Genomic DNA, 19,608 nt, shown 5'->3' on the forward strand with positions numbered 1-19,608 from the left:
TCCTTTATACTTTTTGTAACACAAAAATTTATACATTCTTTGGGAACTTTATTAAATATAGATTAGATGCAAGCACAATTTCTTATAGGGAAAATTATATTAATAGCCCATAAAGCACATATGAAGCAGATGTTACATTTTTTCCTTAATATTCCCATTTTAAAGCAACTTCTGGCACATTTTAGAATGAGAATTTATTACTATTAGAAAGCCATTTTCTGGGGCTGGCGTGATATCCTAGTGGCTAAATCCTCGCCTTGTATGCACCAGAATCACATATGGGCATGCACCAGGATCCCATATGGGCACCTTGCATGCACCAGGATCCCATATGCACCATTCGTGTCCCGGCAGCTCCACTACCCATCCAGCTCCCTGCTTGTGGCCTGGGAAAGCAGTCGAGGATGGCCCAAAGCCTTGAGACCCTGTCCCCACGTGGGAGACCTGGAACAAGCTCCTTGCCCATGGCTTCAGAATGGCTCAGCTCTGGCTGTTGTGCCCATTTCAGGAGTGAACCAGCTCTGTCTCTCCTCTCTGTAAATCTTCACTTCCAATAAAAATAAATACATCTTTTTTAAAGTCACTTTCTATATATATTCAACCAAAAAAAAAAAAAAAAGAATTACATACAAATAATGAAGAAAACAATACCTCAGGGGCTACAAAGTTTGCAGTGTAGCACGGAGTTAAGAGAAGTCCATTTTCTCCTCGAAGTTGTTTTGCAAACCCAAAATCACAGATTCTAATTGAATCTGGACTGGCTGATTCATCCATGTATAAAATGTTACTGGGTTTAAGATCTCGATGAACAACCTTGAACATAAAAGTATTACGTTTCTATAGTTAACCAAATATCTGTGAAATAAGATATTTTATATTATTTTCTGTGACATAAACTTCATCAAGTACAAAACTTTCAACCTTAATAGTCTAATGGATACACAGGAAGTTATTTCTCAATCAAAACCTCCAATTTTAAATATTGAAACCAAATTCTCAGTTTGGTTTTTTTCATGCAATGCACAAAAGTCCTACTTAACAATCTAACAACTGCAAAACATGTATATAAATCTGGAGGTATTCAAGCATGAACCGGAACAGACAAATAGGTGAGGAAAATACATTTTCTTCAAAGAAGGAGGGAATATTGTGAGTTACACAAGTAGTTCCTCACATCTGTGGATTTTAATTGGAGTTACATATAGTCACGATGAGACATAATGATCATACAAAGAAGATTTTTTTTTTTGCTTCAAAGGATCAGAAATGAGATTCTGAGCAACTGTGCACACAAAGAACCAATAGCATGTTGGAGACAGTCAAATAGTTCATATAAAGACAAAAACATGAACAGTGTCCAAAAAACAGTTTTCAGGTCATGCTGAGGCAAGAAAATCCCTTAATAAAACAAAGGAAATAGTAATAGCCTCTGATGAAGTAAACAAAACATGCTTTCAATCTATGCAACTCTTAGCAGATATGCAGAATAAAGAACTAAATGAAATGAAGAACTGGAAAAAAATTCTGGAATTCCCATTATGATGATTTTCCTGCTATTACTACCTATTTCATTTAAATCTAGCTTGACTTAAATCAGAAGTTTACTACACTAAAAGTCCTTTAAGGAAAAGGATCAAATATTAATTCATGTTTGGACTTGCAACACCTTTTACAATGTATGCCACGCAGAAATGGTCAGAATGTCTCTATTATCTACCTATTTAATTTATAAAAGCCTCAATGTTTATAAAGTTGTGATGTTTAATTTCTTCTCAAAAATCTTACTAGAGAGCTGATAAAGAAAGTTAAGCACTATATTGTCATTGAATTGTTCTTTGATATTAAACAACTTATTTCATAATACTGAGAATGTACTCTAGTAAACCATACCAAAAACTGAATAATAGTTTACTTGTATTAATTTTAAGACACATGTAGAATTTTGTCTCAATTCTGAATTGCTGTTTTTAAATATATTGCAACATAAATTTCTAAAACTACTTGCTAGTTTCCTTCTAAAGCTATACAGTTGACTTCTTTGAAACTCAACTAATTTGCCTTCCTTTTGAAGAGACAGTAACTGAACTAACAGATATCCTTCTGCCACAAAATTTATTATATTACTAATTAAAGGTTTAGAATCCAAATTTCTGATTGTAATTGAGGGATGGCTGTCAAGGGTCAAGATTTAAAGTCCCCAAGCAAATTAGAAAATGTACAAATCAGACTCCCAATGAAACTGCTGAATATATCTTAAAAGAGGATACTTGGACTACCTATCGTTGTCTATACCTATAGGTCATGATACACTTATAAACAAAAGAATGATGGACTTCTGGTTTTGGCGGCAGCACTATATTATTGTGATAACACAGGCGAAAACAGATGGGGGAGGGTAAATGGAAATGGTGGAAGGGGAAATCATTGAGCCTATGGAACTGTATAATGAAAAATAAGAATAAAAAATGCAGATATCAACAGTCATTTCTCAAAGTAAGGCACGAATAGGTCATCATCAGGGAAATGTAAATCAAAATTCCAGTGAGATACCTCTTTGCTCTGGTAAGATTGGCTACTACTGAAAAGACAAAAGAAGGGCTGCACTATGCTGGCCACTGCAGGCCCCAGTCTCCCAAGGATTAACTCCACAGCTTAGCTTGTTTCTCAGAGGGTAACAGGATGGGCAATTTTGGCCTGATACATCTAGCCACTGGCTTAACCGCAAGTTCCTGCTTCCTATTTGTCAAGTTATCTGCCAAGGGATTGGATAAACACTGGGAGGAACTCAAGGGATTTAGGGTGGCCACTAGAGGATTGGATAAACACTGGGAGGAACTCAAGGGATTTAGGGTGGCCACTAGAGGATTGGATAGACACTGGGAGGAACTGAAGGGATTTAGGGTGGCCACTAGAGGATTGGATAGACACTGGGAGGAACTCAAGGGATTTAGGGTGGCCACTAGAGGACTGGATAAACACTGGGAGGAGCTAGGCAGAGTATAAAAGAAAGCCTGGAGTTTCAATAAAGATCGATTCATTTTTTCGCATTCGGCATTCTGTGTACTGCGTGTTGTCTTGTGTTGTCTCACTGCGTTGTCTTTTTTGTAACCCTAGTCCCTCCACTCGGCTCGGTGTACGTGGCGACGCGGGCGTTGCCAACAGGCCACACCATCACCCCATATCAGAGTGCCAGTTCAAGTTCTGGCTACTCCACTTCTGACCTAGCTTCCTGATAATGCACCTGGGAAGGTAGAGAAGGAAGGTCCAAACATTTGAGCCTCTGTCACCCAAGTGAAGAGCTTGATAGAGTTCCTGGTTCCTGGCTTCTGACTGGTGGAATCAGCCAAGCACAGAAAGGCAAATGTCACATGACCTCACGCATATGTGGAATCTACAGAAAGATGATCTCATAGAAGTTAAAATTACACTGAGAAAGGAAGTAGTGGAGGAGGGATTGAGAAACGTTGATTGACAGGTAGTGATTAATGCTACACAGAAAAAAGCTGTTCTTGGTTCTTTGACAATTCTATTGACAGTAATGTAGAAATAAAGCTTATTCATTGTATATTTTCCTAGGTAAAAAAAAACAACCTAGAAGATAGGATTTTCAGATGCTGTCAAAACAAAGGAATGTTAAAAGCTTTAAAGAATAAATATGTTTATCTTAAATTCACATTACATAATGAATACATGTACCAAAACATCACATAGCATCACAAAACCTGGACAATTTCTTCTAAAATTTTTAACAAAAATGCTTAAGAAGATTTACTGTCTTTATTTATGGCAATCTGAATACCTACAACATATACTTACATAATTCATTTATGCTTCATTTTAAAATTTGATCAGGTTTAATAATTGCTCAGTCCATGTTAGGTATAATGATATAATTCAAACCACTTTTAACACTAACATGCCAAATCCCAATTTCCTAAGTTTAAACCTTAACTACATTATTAGCTTTATTATGATATACCCTATGAAAATACATAACTGTCAGAAAAAGCAATTAATTTCATATGGCATCATGTCCTGTATACAATTTTATGAAGCTACAGAAGTAAAAGGAAAAATACAATTACAACTTACTCCTTGACAATGAAGATAGTCAACTGTCTTTGTTATTACATACAGCACATCGCTAGCCTCCTGTTCTGAGAAACATTTTTGTTTGAGAATACGATCCAGTAGTTCTCCTCCTTTCATCAAATCTGTAACAAGGTAAATGTATCTACCATCATCAAAGACCTAAAAAACAAAATATTTTCAAAATGTGGTTATTTAAAATTTACAATTATAAAATATTTAAAATACATTTACTTTGCTTTTCCAGAAAGTCAACATTTCACATTTAAAAGAAGATAGTATTCCTTTATTATTAATAATATAAGGTTACACTGAAGATTGAATCAGCTGTTCAATCTCTGATACATCCTTAAAGATCATGCTCTTGGGCCCGGCGGCGTGGCCTAGTGGCTAAAGTCCTCGCCTCTAACGCCCTGGGATCCCATATGGGCGCCGGTTCTAATCTCGGCAGCTCCACTTCCCATCCAGCTCCCTGCTTGTGGCCTGGGAAAGCAGTTGAGGATGGCCCAAAGCTTTGGGACCCTGCACCTGCGTGGGAGACCTGGAAGAGGTTCCTGGTTCCCAGCATCGGATTGGCGCGCACCAGCCCGTTGTGGCTCACTTGGGGAGTGAAACATCGGATGGAAGATCTTCCTCTCTGTCTCTCCTCCTCTCTGTATATCTGGCTTTCCAATAATAGTAAATCAAAAAAAAAAAGATCATGCTCAATGTATAATTTTATTACATTTTGTAGATATATGCTATGGCTCACAAAAGGACATAAATTTAAAAAAAATAAAACTCAGTGCCTATGAAATGATATTAATATAAATTTTCCTGTATTATAAATTCTTCATTTCTCTAACAAGCTTCTTTATGAACTAAATATATTATTTGTTATGGAATATCTTCTTTAAGTCCATTATCTGACATGATATTTGAAACATTATTAATTAAAATACATAATGTAGGATGCATAAGAAAATATTTATACCCTTTTTAAGAGGATCAGGGCACTTGAGATTATTTTTAAGACTTGTTTTTTTGGGGGAAAATAATACCAACTTTGGCATACTACCGGTCAAAACAGGTCCGAGTGGCCCTCAAACCCAATGGCCAGCAAGTTCTGACAAAATTAGCACCACCAACAACCTAGTTATTTAGGACACTTGGAGTCTCCCTAATCCTGGGAATTGCTTGAACCAGAGTGGGAGAAAAGTTGTACAGACAATAGTACAGCCTCAGCACGAAATCACAAGAGGTAGAGAGTGGTGAGCCAGGAGCTGGGGCTACAGAGACCATGGTGAAAGCCTAACGTAAGAGCCCAGACCTGGAACTCACTGGAGGGAGTGGCACAAGTGACTGCAAATAAAGAATCGTGTACCAACCGTAATAAGTAAAGTTGAACTGTAGATTTGTGGCTGACACAGCTTAGACACCTACCCTAAGGAGAAAAATCATCTAACCAGAAGTACAATGACCAAGAGCAAAAGAAGAGACAAAGGCACAATGAATATTACTGAAGACTCCCCTGCAAAGCAGCAAAACCCTTTGCCTACCTCAGAGTTAAGTGAGGAATACATTAAGGAAACGATGGATACAGAATTCAATAAATTTCCAGATTAAAAACAGACTCCCAATGATACTGTTAAATATATCTTGACAATAGAATGCTGGACTTTTTCCCATTGTCCATGCCTGCAATGATGGACTCATGAGTGTTTATGGAGAACTATACTATTGTAATAATAATATAGGGGAAATCAGTGGTGGAGGAGGAAGAAACTTGGGGAGGGGTAAGGGAAATCTCAGAGGCTACAGAACTATAACATAAAATAATAATTAAAAAATGGAAAGAAAGACATATGTATTTTACTTGAAAGCATTACTGAGAGAAAGAGGGAGAGACAGAGAGAATTTCCATCTAGTGGTTCACTCCCCAAATGGCCAGTACGGCTAAAGTTGGGCCAGATATAGCTGGGAGCCAGGACATTCTTCTGAGTCTCCCACATGAGTACAGGGACCCAAGAACTTGAGCCATTCTCTGCTGTTTCCCCGGTCACCAGCAGGGAACTGGAAAAGAAGTGGAGCAGACGCTACTAGAAGCAGTGCCCATATAGGATGCCTGTCCCTCAATAGGAGGAACAGCTTGCAATGCCACTATACCAGCCCCAATATGTGATACTTTATATCTACACATACCCACATACACACACACAGAAAAAAAACTGAAGTGGTAATTCGAAGAATTTTGAGGTAATGCTGCACGAAATTGAAAATATAATAAAAATCAATTCAATGCATAATGTAAAGTTCCAAGTCATAACTTTAAAACTTCAGTATCCAGGCTAAAAAATACCTACATCCTTTAAAGTAATAATGTTTGGATGTTGTCCATAGCGCATCAGAATTTCAATTTCTTCTGAGGGGTCTCGCTTGCTTTTGTCAATGATCTAAGAAGCCAAGAAGAAAAAAATCTCAGAGACAATAAACCATTTTCTTTATATATATTTTTAATTTGGTTATATTATTAAACATACACATAACTCAAAACAATGTTTACTTCATTATTTTAATGTTTAAAAGATTCCTATAACTGAAATTTAACAGAAAAAAAATAAACTAGAGAACTTAGCTATATTCCATTTCACTGAAACTATACTAAATGACAGTGTGATCCAAATGTCAGTGTGTCACAACTGGTCAATCTTAACAAATTATCCTAAAACAAAACTATCCAAAAGTAAAAAGTTAATTAAATACACTGATTATGAAATACATTGTTCCTCTAATATAAAGTCTTAGAAACTAAAAGTGAAAATATTAGGTATTGGAATTCTCTCCCATGATATCTTTCCTATTTCCACTGAAAATATGTCAGGTAGTCTTAATTTACATGAAATACATTTCAAAAAATTAAAAGTTAGGCTCAGTAACAATACCTTTACTGCAAATTCCATGTTCGTAGTTTTATGTATGCATCGCTTACAAACGGAATAGGACCCAACACCAATATCCTCCTTCAATTCATATACATCACCAAATTGTTCAGCATTTCCATTTATCTGTTTTTCAATAAAAATAAAATACTAAAGACAATGACATATTTTCATGCTTTCTATCTTTACTGCAAATATATATCCATCGTAAATCTTGGAGTTGTCAATATTCATAAATGGCTTATGACAATTATGCACCAATCCTAAATAGCAGACTTTCTAGGTCTCCAATGTCAGCACAATACATAAACCGGCTTATAAATTCTCCAAATATTTTCTTTTATTTCTATATTTTAACTGATTTTTTAATTTTATGACAGATTTCCACAGGCTCATGGATTTCCCCTCCCCCCACTGACTTCCCCAATGTTATTACAATGGTATAGTCCTTCAAAAACAGTTATAAGTTGTCCAAATACTTTCTTGCCAAAACAGCTGCACAAATATGATTAAAGGCTAATATAGTTTTTTTCCAAAATATATGAAGTAAAAAATCACTTTGCAAAGCTACTAAAAATCTATTAGAAATAACTGAAAGAAATAATTATCTTCAAATGCATACATGCCCAAATGTGATCAAGTGGAATTTACCTGTACGATTGGCAACACATTTGCACTTGTGATAGGAGTGATTTTGTATTCTTCTGCAATAGATGTTGCAACAAAACTAAATCCTTTGAAGAGTTGATGAGCATTTGCACTAGCTGGTAAACCAGGAGAATCTAATTTCAAAATAATTATAGTTAATTAGAACTATACAAAAACCTGATACAAAAATTCAGAATTTCTAAAAATACGAAGGAAACCATTATACATCACCATCTAATTTAATATATGTTTCATTTTATTCATTAAAATCTTCCACCATGCATATGTATGCCCCATGAGGTAATTTTTGTCTTATCCACTGCTGCATCCTCATTGTTTAGTTCAAAGAATGTATGAAGGCAATGCCACAAGAAGTAAAACCATATTAAATCTACCTTAAGAGTCAAAGAAATAACTAGATTTTTCACTGCCATGTGTAAATCAGCACAATGTCAAACAACTTATAAAAATGAAAAAAAAATCTTACTACTTTTTATCTGAGATCATGCTTCTCTGATACACAGTTCACATTAAAAGTATCTACTTGATAGATACCTCAACAACATCATATGTAGGATCCACACTTCCATAAGGGGCAGGCCCGTCCTCTGCAAACTTACCATCCTTTTTGACTTAGGAAAAAAGGTTTTTAATCCATCAACTGCAATAAGAGTCCTGATTTTACACATAACAATGCTCTATGCTTGGCAAATTCTTGCAGGGAGGGAACTTCAACTAAACTTGAACTATGGTTGTGCAGCGGGGTGGAGGAACCCACCATGGGGGGAGGGTGGGGGAGAGAATCCCAGATTCTATGTAATTACAACACAATGTAATTAATGAATAAATTTAATAAAACAAAAACAAAAACAAAAAAAACCAATGCATTACCTTTAGGAGTTTTTGCAGTAAACTCAGGATCAAAACAAAAAGTATCATCTGGTTTTCCAGAAGCAGGTTTGAAAGGAGGTTGAACTTCTCTTTTGTATAATTTCTAGAAGAAGTAATGGTGAACACAAAAAGATACTAATGCTTAAAATTTCTTAAACACAGATTGAGCATCCATAATCCAAAAAATGAAAGTTTTGGGACTGACATGCTACAAGCATAAAATTCCACACCTGATGGCGTGTGATGGTACACAACGGATACTGTATAAAATTAACTCCAGGAGATATATATACATACATACATACACATACAAATACATATACATACATTTTGTTTTGAAATGAATGCAATTTCAAATATTCTATGTATGCAAATGGTCCAATATAAAAAATCCAAATACTTGTGGGTCCTATGCATTTTGGATCAGATACTGCATGAGTAATTTTTAAGGTAAAACAGAACATAAAATTCACAGTATTTAACCAAAGACTCACAATTGTATAAAAGAAATTCCAACATGCTTCATATACTTGCTACCCAAATTCTAAAAAATCAGCATCATATCCAAATTCTACTGAGGCCAGGAAACATAGTAAACACAAACTGCATTCGCAAGGAATAAGATTTTCAATTTTGGATACAAATAAATAATCTGAATTCTAACTGGTAATATAATCATACAGAATATATCACAATGTTCCTATGCAAAAGCAACTAAAAGCGCTTGCTCAAGATTTTAAAAATCAGTTCATGAATTTTAAGAACTATATAAGAAATCCTCAGATTTTTCAAAGACTTTATTAAAAAAGTATATAAACTTCAAAATACCTTCTCATCCAAATAATTCAATTTTAATCCTATTTTGAAAGATTCTTAATTCATTTCTTTAAAAAGGGAAGGATTGTGATATTAATGTTGATATTAATCAATCAATTGATTAATCTTGTTATTTTGAAAGGCACAGAATGGCAGAAAGAAAGAGAGAGAGATCCTCCATTCACTGTTTTACTCCCCAAACAGCCACCATGACTATGTCTAGGCCAGACAGAAACAGGGAGCCAAGAGCTTCCTCTAGTTCTCCCATGTGCATCTAGGGGGCCCAAGAACTGGAGCCATAGTCTGTTGGTTTAGTAGAGAACTGGATTGGAAGTGAGCCTGCTACAACTGGAACCGGCACTCATGTGATGCTGGCATCACAGTTAGCGGCTTTATCTGCTACATCACAATGACAGCCCTGATATATTTCTTGTTTATTTCAAAGGCAGAGAGGGAATATCAAAATGCCCATAGTATCCAGGGATGAGTTAAAATCTGGAGATAGGAACATAATCCAGGCCTCCCACATGCACGGAAGGAATCACATTTCTTAAAGGACAAACCTTCCCAAGGTTTGCTTTAGCAGGTAGTCAGGAACAGGAATCGGGAATAGATCCTGGGAACTCAGATACGGATGCGGGCATCTTAATGATCAGGCCAAACCTAATCAGTAAAAATCAGGTGAATATATCCTCCTGGAACTTTTAAAAATATCCCATATATTTCATGTTAAATGATCTTTGAACTTAAAAAGGAGATATTTTATGAGGCTACTATCATGAAATTCAAAATTTTACGCTTGTCTAACCATCTAACTAGGAAAATTTACATTTTTGAAAGATACAGAAAATAGATAAGAACTTTTTTATAGCAACCTACTTTTTAAAATTTCCCCATAGTAGGAAAAATTTGAATTATTTTAAAAGTAACTTTCATTCATTTAAATAAATATGATGAATTTGTTTAAATAAGTGTAATTTGTTATTTTAATTACAATGTTCATAACTGTTTTAGATACAGTAATGATGGAAAATTTTTTTCCCATTTATCCAGGTAAGGTGAAAGGAAGAAAAGAAGAAATTTAAAGAGAATAAAAGGTTTCTAAAAAAGAGATAAGTACACAGACAGGACAAAGTGTAGGTTCCCATGCAGCAAGTCCACTTTTTTATGGTATTAGGAGTATGATAACTGCCACACTATACCTTTGCAATTATTTAAAAAATCAAAATATGTCCTACTAAAACTGTTACATAAGCCATATCATAATGATTTGATCTGTAAATAAGAGTTTTCTATTCCGCCTTCAAAATCAAAATAGATTCCTTAACTTTAAAAAAAAAATCAGAGTCAGTGCTGAACTAAACAAAAAATGCTTAACGATTATGATTATCACATAAAATATATATAAACCTGCATTATAAAGCAAACAGTAAGTTCAGCTTTACTTAAAAAAGCCATTAGTATGAGATAAACAACTAAGAAAAGCATGCATAAAATCTGAATTATAATTTTGGAATGTTTCTGTTTTCAAGTCCCCTCAAGACTGACTGAAATACATAAAAAGATACCCACATCTTAATAAAATTCAGTTTACTCTAACACATATCACATAACATTAATATTAAATAACAACTTAGATTCTTTACAATTCATTTCCTATAAAGAATATATTTATCACTTATATATGATCCCCATTATGTTCCTCCACCCACTGCCCAATCTAGAAAAGGACACAATATTAACCATACTTAAGAAGTTAAAAATTAGAAAGATAATTACTAATTATACACACATCTTATGATAAAGGTAATTGCCATGATACACTGCACATGCAAATAAAAATCTTACATTAAATGTAAAGCAAATTGTTTAAATTTATCACAGAAATTCATGTATGCACATTTACTCTTCAGGTTTCTTCTCACTTCAATATATTCAATAACAAATTCTCTATTCAACTTACATTCCAGTCAATATTTGCAAAAAAAAGATGTCTTTTAATTTCTTCAACTCCTTCTGAACCTGTAAAGGTGGAAAGATCCTTTTCACTGATATGACTATTTTTTCATCTTGATAACAGGCTATAAGACTGTCATCTACAAGCAGAAATACACACATTTCATAGGGTCCCTTCAAGTGAAAGATCTATGATTTCGTGCCCGGCATTTCATTTTATTAACCACTCCTTTGGTTTTAGTAACTGAAAAACTGGAGTTCATATTGAGCCACTTGGGATCATAAAATACTATAGTGTCTCCCTTGACAATCAAAATCATGTCCAGTATAACATTAAAATATTTTAAAAGGTTAATTTAGCTACTTATTTGAAAGGCAGGGCAACAGAAACAAAAGACAGTGAAATCTTCCATTTGCTGGATCACTGCCTAGGTGGCTACAACAATCAATTTTACATTGGGTAAAAGCTAGGGACGTCATTTGGAACTCCCACATGGGTATCAGCAGCCCACATATTTGGGACATGTTTGATGCCTTCCTTCCCAGGTACAATAGCAAGGAACTGGATTAGAAACAGGGTAGACAAGACTCACTCCACATGGGATATCAGCATGAAAAATAGCAGCGTAACCCACTGTGCCGCACTAGTTCCAATATTAAACTTTAAGTGAATTTTTTCTCAATAATCCGCCTTATGACTTTGTTTATATGCTGTGTCATAAACTACAAAAGAATAAACTGAAATTTCAATATATTTTTTATCACAGACATAACAGCATTTGCTATTTCAGAAATATGATGCAAAATGCATAATCTAATTAATCTAACAATCTACTTCATCAAAATTGTCTTTATCATACAATTATACAGAGTAGTAAGTGAACTTAAATGAAGCCAGAAAATATAAAGATGTAATTATCCTCCCAATATATGCCATGTATTTTTACAAAAGCCAAGAAAATAAACGATACCCAATCTATTTGCTGGATTCCTTTTGAATAACATCCTTAAAAGACTCTGTGCTTCAGCGCTAAGAAACTGAGGCATTCCAAGTTTTGCTCTAGAAAACAGATTTTAAAAACATTTCACTTAAATCTAGGAACATTTCAAGTTTGAAAAATCTAAAATAAAATAAGGTACCTTTATAACAACAACTAATGTTCCCTATTTGGCAGAATATGAAGACAGTGTAAATAATGTTCATTTGTATGGATTTAAAGCCAAATTATGTTCAGTTGAGATTCCCCCATTGCAAGCATATACCAAACATAGAGTCCAGCATCTTATCGTCCAGTCAAGTTCAACGGCTTCTTAGGTATACCCTCTCTGGTCTGAAGGCAGAGCCAGCAGAGTATCATCCCGATCAATTAAAATCTCAACTGAACTTGAACTGTGGTTATGCAACAAGGTGGAGGAATCCACCATAGTGGAAGGGTTTGGGGAGGGGTGGGGAGAATCCAAGTACCTATGAAACTGTGTCACATAATACAATGTAATTAATGAAATAAAAATAATAAATAAATTAAAAAAGTGATTTTAAAAAAAGCCAAATTATGTTTCTCAAAATTGAAAGCAAGGAATTCTTTTCCCAAAAGAAAACCATAGTATTTACACTTACTTTAGTATCATATTCATGGTTTCGTTTCTGTCTTTACCTTGAAATGGCAGAGTACCAGTAAGCATTTCAAACTAGAACAAAACAGACAAAACGCCTAAGGGTCATTTTAATACAATTTAGAACACATAAAAAATTATTCAGAAAAATGAGACTTGTGCTACATACATGATCATCAAAACATCTAGGATTTAAATCACAGTGGATCAAAACTGGACCAAAAAAACTAGGTCACTTATACAAACACACACACACACACACACACACACACACAAACACAAGTTATCTTTAAAAAAGAAAACAACTTAAAAAAAAAAAACCACTTTGAGACAAACATATATAGCATGAGGAAAATACTTTCCCAAAGAAATTTAACTGTAATGCATATAACTAAGCAAATAGTGATATACAAGTGTAAGTTTAAAAATAAAGATTGAGGCTCTTTCCAGCCAGCGCCGAGCAGTGGGTATCTCTCAGGGACAACTGGCACAAGTGCCTCAAGACTGGGGACAAGAGAAAGCCCTGCCACAAGAAGCGGAAGCATGAGCTGGGTCGCCTGGCTGCTAACACTAAGATCGACCCCTGCAGCATTCATACAGTGCAAGTGACAAGGCAACAAGAAGTACCAGGCCCTGAAGCTGGACATGGGCAACTTCTCCTGGAGCTTTTAGTATTGTACTCAGAAAAGCAGGATCATTGCTGTTGTCTACAATGCCTTCAACAATGAGTTGGTGTGCACCCAGACCTGGTGAAGAACTGCATCGTGCTCATCCACAGCACTCTGTACTGGCAATGGCAAGAGTGTCACTATGCTCTGCCCCTGGGCCACAAGAAAGGAGCCAAAATGACTCCCTGAGGAGGGGGAGATCTTAAAAAGTGGTCCAAGAAAATCGAGAAGAAATACGATGCAAGGAAAAGGAATGCCAAGATCAGCAGTCTTCTGGAGGAGCAGTTCCAGCAGGACAAGCTGCTGGCCTGCATTGCACCAAGGCCAGGTCAGTGTGGCTGAGTAGACAGCGACATGCTAGAGGGCAAGGAGCTGGAGAACTACCTAAGGAAAACCAAGGCCCAGAAAAGAAAATAAATCCGCCTTAATAAAGACAAAGATGTTTATTCTGTTTCTTTAAAAACTACCTATGAATACATAACTAAAGATTGAGAGCCATTCTAGCTCACTCAGTAGGACATGAGACTCTTAGAAATAAAGATTGTATCCCTCATCATTTTATCTCAAGCCTGTGCTCAATAATGGTTTGGCTTCAGTCTTCTGCTCAATTACATGAAGTCATAATTTCAATTATTTTATCTGGCCAATTCTTTCATACCCTGATAACTCCCAAATCTTCTTTCAACCCTCTTTCTCACTCACATTTCAATGTTCCCTCCAAAATCTACATTAATGATTCATCCTTGGGAAACAGATGGGTAGTAGAGGGACTAGCAGGGAGAGAAAGAAAGGACAGTGCATGGAATTTTACTTCTGCCCTAGCTACATAAGATATAGTTGAGTGTTTACAGACACACATAAGTCTAAGTACACATATTAAATAAGCCTCCAAATTATACTGATTTTATTGTTTACTGCCCCTCCATAGGTGGTTAATAACCTATAGTAACTTATGGCACATGTTAAACATAAATTGTTTCTTCACTTACAAAAACAGTTGTTCTAATCCTAATCTCTTTTCTATTTATCTCCCAATCCTTTCGATCCCCTAAATTTTCATTAGTTTACAGGTATTTTTATCTTGACTCTTATCTTCCCGTTGCAGTTGTATAATTTAATCAGGTAAGGTTAGTCACTTCTTCCTTTGCAATGTCACTAATATTGCCCCTTTTGTATTCTATAATTTTGTAACTGTTTGCAAGGAAATCCTTTTTTGGTATCTCTGATTCTTGTTTATTCCATTGTCAATGAATTTTCTGTAATGCTGTCGCAGTCATCCAAAAATACAATTTTTCTCTAATTACCAATACATTTAAGAACACATAATAGTACACTATTACCAAGTAAATCACATTACAGCTTTACTTCCTGCACCTCCTGATTCATTCTCCACTATTTTGGTTAAACTGGTTCCCCAAGTCTTTGCTAATATAATTGCAATACTCTACTTCTTTAACACGCAACCATTTAAATTTTATCTATCTCTCAAACTTAATTTAAATTCCGCCTCCTCCATTTTTCCTATATAAACTTATATAAAGTGTTCCTTGTAATACTAATGGTAATTTTAGACAGGTTTTGTCCGTTTCAAGCAATTTCATTTGCTGTTTCATTCTCATTGTATGCCTACTTGAATCACAGAAAATGCCATATCATCTATTTGAATAGGTTCCCACACCACAGCCTCCCCCAAGTGACTGGTTTATCATAGGTACTTGATATATTGCTACATTATACAATGAATCATTCAATAATAAATGGGAAATGGATTATTTGATTTAAAACAAATCATATCTCACTCAAAATTGTTCATCTAGCTTCCAACTTATTCCTGCAAATTTTATGCATGATCTCTTAGCAAACTAGTCTATATTTACTAAGCATCTATTAAATGCTCACTATGGTAAGTACTAGTGAGATTAAAAATATAATAGAAGACATGATCCTTTTCCTCAAGAGGTTTACAATCTTTGTAGGGCATACCTGAAACAATCTGACAATAAAACAGTATATGATAAGACAATAAATTCTGTCATACCTACAAAATCATATGACCACTAAACTCAGAATTCTGAAATCTAGAGTCTGGCAGACTTATTTCCTGAGTCTCAAATATGAACAGTTTTATAGCACTGCTATCATTTAGCCTTTTATTAGAAACCTTAAATGAAATTTGAGCATCAAAAGCCTATTTTAAAAAATTTAATCAGAAATTATCAGAAATGCTTCCTTACCTGACACATCCTGGAAATTAACTCAAGATTATAAATAATATTATGTACATTTGACATACTGCTACATACCATAAGTACACCATATGACCACCAATCAGCACTCTGGGAATGGCCTCTTCTATTTACTACCTCAGGAGCCATATACTCAACTGTACCGCAAAATGAGTAGGCCTTCTTTTCTTGATCTACTGACTCCTTGCTGAGTCCAAAATCTGCAAAGAGTTTAAAAACAACTTCAGGAAGCAGAAAACACCCAATCAGACATAATAATGCATTAAATATAAACATTATTTTTGGATACACTCAGTAACTCTTAAGAAAGCTCCTATAACAATAAAAAAGTAAGGATAAAATGTCTGGATTTCATAATGATATTCTACAAGAAGAGTAAAAGATTACTGAGTTTAATCACATCTTCAAAATGCATGCTCTCAGAAAGGTACTAGAACTTTAAGCACAGCTTTAAGGGAATAAAAAGCTAAAACTGCACACTGAACTAAAATTTAACATAAAGTAAGACAAAGTAGACTCTGATTTAGCTTGGATGAGGTAGCATTTTTCTTTAAAAAGTTTAAATAGTCTGGTCACTACAAAAAATGCTGTTGGGACAGTGGGATAGCAGCCTATAGAGGTAAGAAGCAAGAGCCTCATCTATCACCTTCTACAAAAATCTAAACGGATCAAGAACCTAAATCAAGCACCTACACCCAAAAAAACATCAAACTATTAGAGGCAAATATAGGAAAGCATGCTCCAAGGGAAAGATTTCTTGGAAAACACAAAAAGCACAGGTAGTTAAATCCAAAATAAACAAATGGGACTATATAAAACCAAAAAGCTTCTGTACAGCAAAGGAAATGATAAAAAAAAAAAAGTGAAGAAGCAACCAACAGAATGGGAGAAAATTTTTGCACTCTACACAACAGATAGGGGTCTAATATCCAGGATTTACAAACAGTTCCAGGAACTCAGTGACACCAAAACACACAACCCTGTGAAGAAATGGGTGAAAGAAATCGAGAGATATTTTTCCAAGAATAAATTCAAATTGCTAATAGACATATGGGAAAATACTCAGGCTCCCAAGCTACCAGGGAAATACAAATGAAAACCACATTGAGATTTCAATTAATGCCAGTGAGATTGACCAACATTCACCAACACCTGCTGGCTTGGATGTGGGGAGAAAGGCACCCTCCTTCACTGTTGGTGGGAGTGTAGGCTAGTACAACCACTATGGAAATCAGTATGGACAGTGCTTAGAGAATTGCAAATAAACCTGCCATATGACTCTTCTGGGAATATATCCAAAGGAAATGAAATCTGCATATGAGAAAGGTATGTAATCCTACATTTATACCAGCACAATCTAAAATAGAAAAGACATGAAAACAACCCAGGTGCCCATCCAAAGAGGAGTGGATAAAGAAACTGGTACATCTGCTCCATGGAATGCTACTCAGCCATTAAAAAGAATGAAATTCTACCAACTAGACATCATTATGCTCAGTGAAATGAGTCAATTCCAAAAAGACAAATAGCATATGTTCTTTCTGATACAAGGCAATGTTCATGCAAAACATAAGATCAGTAGCCCTTTCAATGCTGCTTTTGCTGCAACTAATACATTTTGGTATTTTAGTTTATATTTTCATTTCTTCAACATAATTTCTTTTCTCATATTAAATTCTTCACTGACTTAAAGGTCATACAGTAGCATCATTTTCTCCAAGAAAGTTTTTTTTTTCTTCGTTATTTCTTCTGTGATACACTGGTCATTCACTAGCATGCTATTTAACTTCATAGTGGTATGAATTTTTAAATTTTATTCCTATTGTTGATTTTGTGTAATGGCTTTTTATTTAAGGGAATGAATAGTAAAATGTATAGTAATAAAGACTATCATATTCAGATGTGCAGATCAATGCAGCATACATCTACACTTCCAAATCAAAGATGGACTTCCAGTGAAACTGTTTTTTTAATGGGATGTGGGGCTCTCTTCCATTGTCCATGCCTACAATGTCAAGATACACTAAAATAGCAGAATGATGGACTTATGACTGCTTATGAAGGACTATACTACTGTAATAGCATAGGGCAAATTAGTGAGGGGAGGAAATTTAGGGAGGGGATAAGGGAAATCCCAGAGCCTATGGAATTGTATCATTAAATAAATAAACAAATAAATAAATAATTACATTTTAAAAAAACCCCTGATTTTTAAAGTAAACCTTGTATTTTGAGATAATTGCAGGTACATACCATGAAATACCACAGAGATGGCATTTTCACTTTACTTAGTTCCCTCACACAGACAGCATATGAAACCAAATACACTGACATGGCCAGGATGTCAACACTGATGCAATAAGAGACAGAATGCTCCCTCCATAACACAAACAGCAAAGGAATGAATTTAACTGTAGGTAAATTACACCTTAATTTTAAAATACAAAAAGGCTTAGCAGTTGCTTTTTACATTAAAATCCCAACAGCAACAAACAATTTTAAGGCTCCGAAAACTGACTTCTGTGTTCAAATATTCTTATCACATTAACTTCATGCATTATAAGTTTATATATAATTTTTAAAATATTTACAATGAACTCCTATATTCTTTATATTTCAGCAAGATTTGACATTTCCATTTGGAAAATTAAATGTAGTTAAGAGCAAATCTTCAAAATTAGTTCAGATAAACACAACATACCTTTAAGCATGGGTGGAGAGCCTTTCTCATGACAAGCTCCGTATTTGTATACTTATAACATAATTCATGGGTCATACAAAATTATCAATTTAAAAATTGGCTGTCTATTGATTTCCTGAATTTTGAGTCATGCCTATGATTGGGTTGGCAGGGCCAAACCAAATTATTTCATGGGCATTATATAGCCCATGCTGTACAGAAACAACATTGGTTTCTTTAGCCATTCTAGATGGAAGGTGGGAAGGAGAACTTTTTAGCTCTCCTTTAACTTTTAGAGTTACTCAAATCTATATTTTCTTTGCTATATAGTATTTTTAAAAGAACTGATGGCTAACATTAGAATTCTCTCAGAAATTAATGGACCGAAATTTACAATCATTGAACCAGCTACAAGATTAAATAAGATAAGTTACACAGTGTCTTTTTTCCAAACAACCATTTTGAAAATAAAATGTATAAATCATATATATCAAGAAAATGTTTTGGGTAGTAAAGGGCAGTATTTCACATCCTTGTAACCTTGTTACTCTTTTATGAGCTAACTTACCATATGAAAAGCTTAAGACACAATAATTTGATGGGCATTTATAAGTAATCAAAATAACATGCAAGTAATTATAAGAAAAGGCTTAAAATTTTTCTTATATAGACATCTTGTCATAAAATATTCAGTTCAGTTGTATAAGGGAAACTAGCTTACCAAGAAGTGAAGATACAGTGCATATTGTACTCCTAAATAAAAGATGGACTCCCAATGAAAACTACTAAACATATGTTACAACAGGATACTGGATTCTCTACCATTATCTACAAGGGCATGATACACTTAATTAGCAGAATCATGGACTTCTGACTGCTGCTGAAAGACCATACTATTGTAATAACATGGGGGAAAATAGTGGGAGGAAGGCAAATAGGGACGATCACTGAGCCTTTGGAATTGAATCATGAAAAATAAAAATTAAGGAAATAGTTCAAGTATGTTTGCTTTAAGTTTCTGACATTACATTTTTTCTTTTATAGTAGTTACCTTTAACTTATATTCTTCAGAAAATATCCTA

General features: G+C 34.7%; 1 protein-coding gene and 1 pseudogene across 3 annotated transcripts in view; one reads left to right on the forward strand and one right to left on the reverse strand.

Annotated features, from left to right (window-relative positions):
• RPS6KA6 (ribosomal protein S6 kinase A6) overlaps positions 1–19,608 on the reverse strand; it is a 116,268-nt gene that overhangs the window by 23,486 nt on the left and 73,174 nt on the right. For all 3 annotated transcript variants that reach the window (XM_058658627.1, XM_004592788.2, XM_058658626.1), the window contains exons 9-18: positions 15,904–16,046; positions 12,937–13,007; positions 12,290–12,378; positions 11,326–11,384; positions 8,547–8,649; positions 7,659–7,789; positions 7,011–7,133; positions 6,432–6,521; positions 4,093–4,251; positions 652–813 (exon numbers count right to left, since the gene is read on the reverse strand). In XM_058658627.1, coding sequence (XP_058514610.1) covers positions 652–813; positions 4,093–4,251; positions 6,432–6,521; positions 7,011–7,133; positions 7,659–7,789; positions 8,547–8,649; positions 11,326–11,384; positions 12,290–12,378; positions 12,937–13,007; positions 15,904–16,046 — 1,130 coding nt within the window. The remainder of the gene's footprint in view (positions 1–651; positions 814–4,092; positions 4,252–6,431; positions 6,522–7,010; positions 7,134–7,658; positions 7,790–8,546; positions 8,650–11,325; positions 11,385–12,289; positions 12,379–12,936; positions 13,008–15,903; positions 16,047–19,608) is intronic.
• Positions 13,314–14,272, forward strand: LOC105942211 (small ribosomal subunit protein eS8-like; annotated as a pseudogene).

The sequence above is a fragment of the Ochotona princeps genome, chromosome X (assembly GCF_030435755.1).
Source record: "Ochotona princeps isolate mOchPri1 chromosome X, mOchPri1.hap1, whole genome shotgun sequence".
Lineage (NCBI taxonomy): Eukaryota > Metazoa > Chordata > Mammalia > Lagomorpha > Ochotonidae > Ochotona > Ochotona princeps.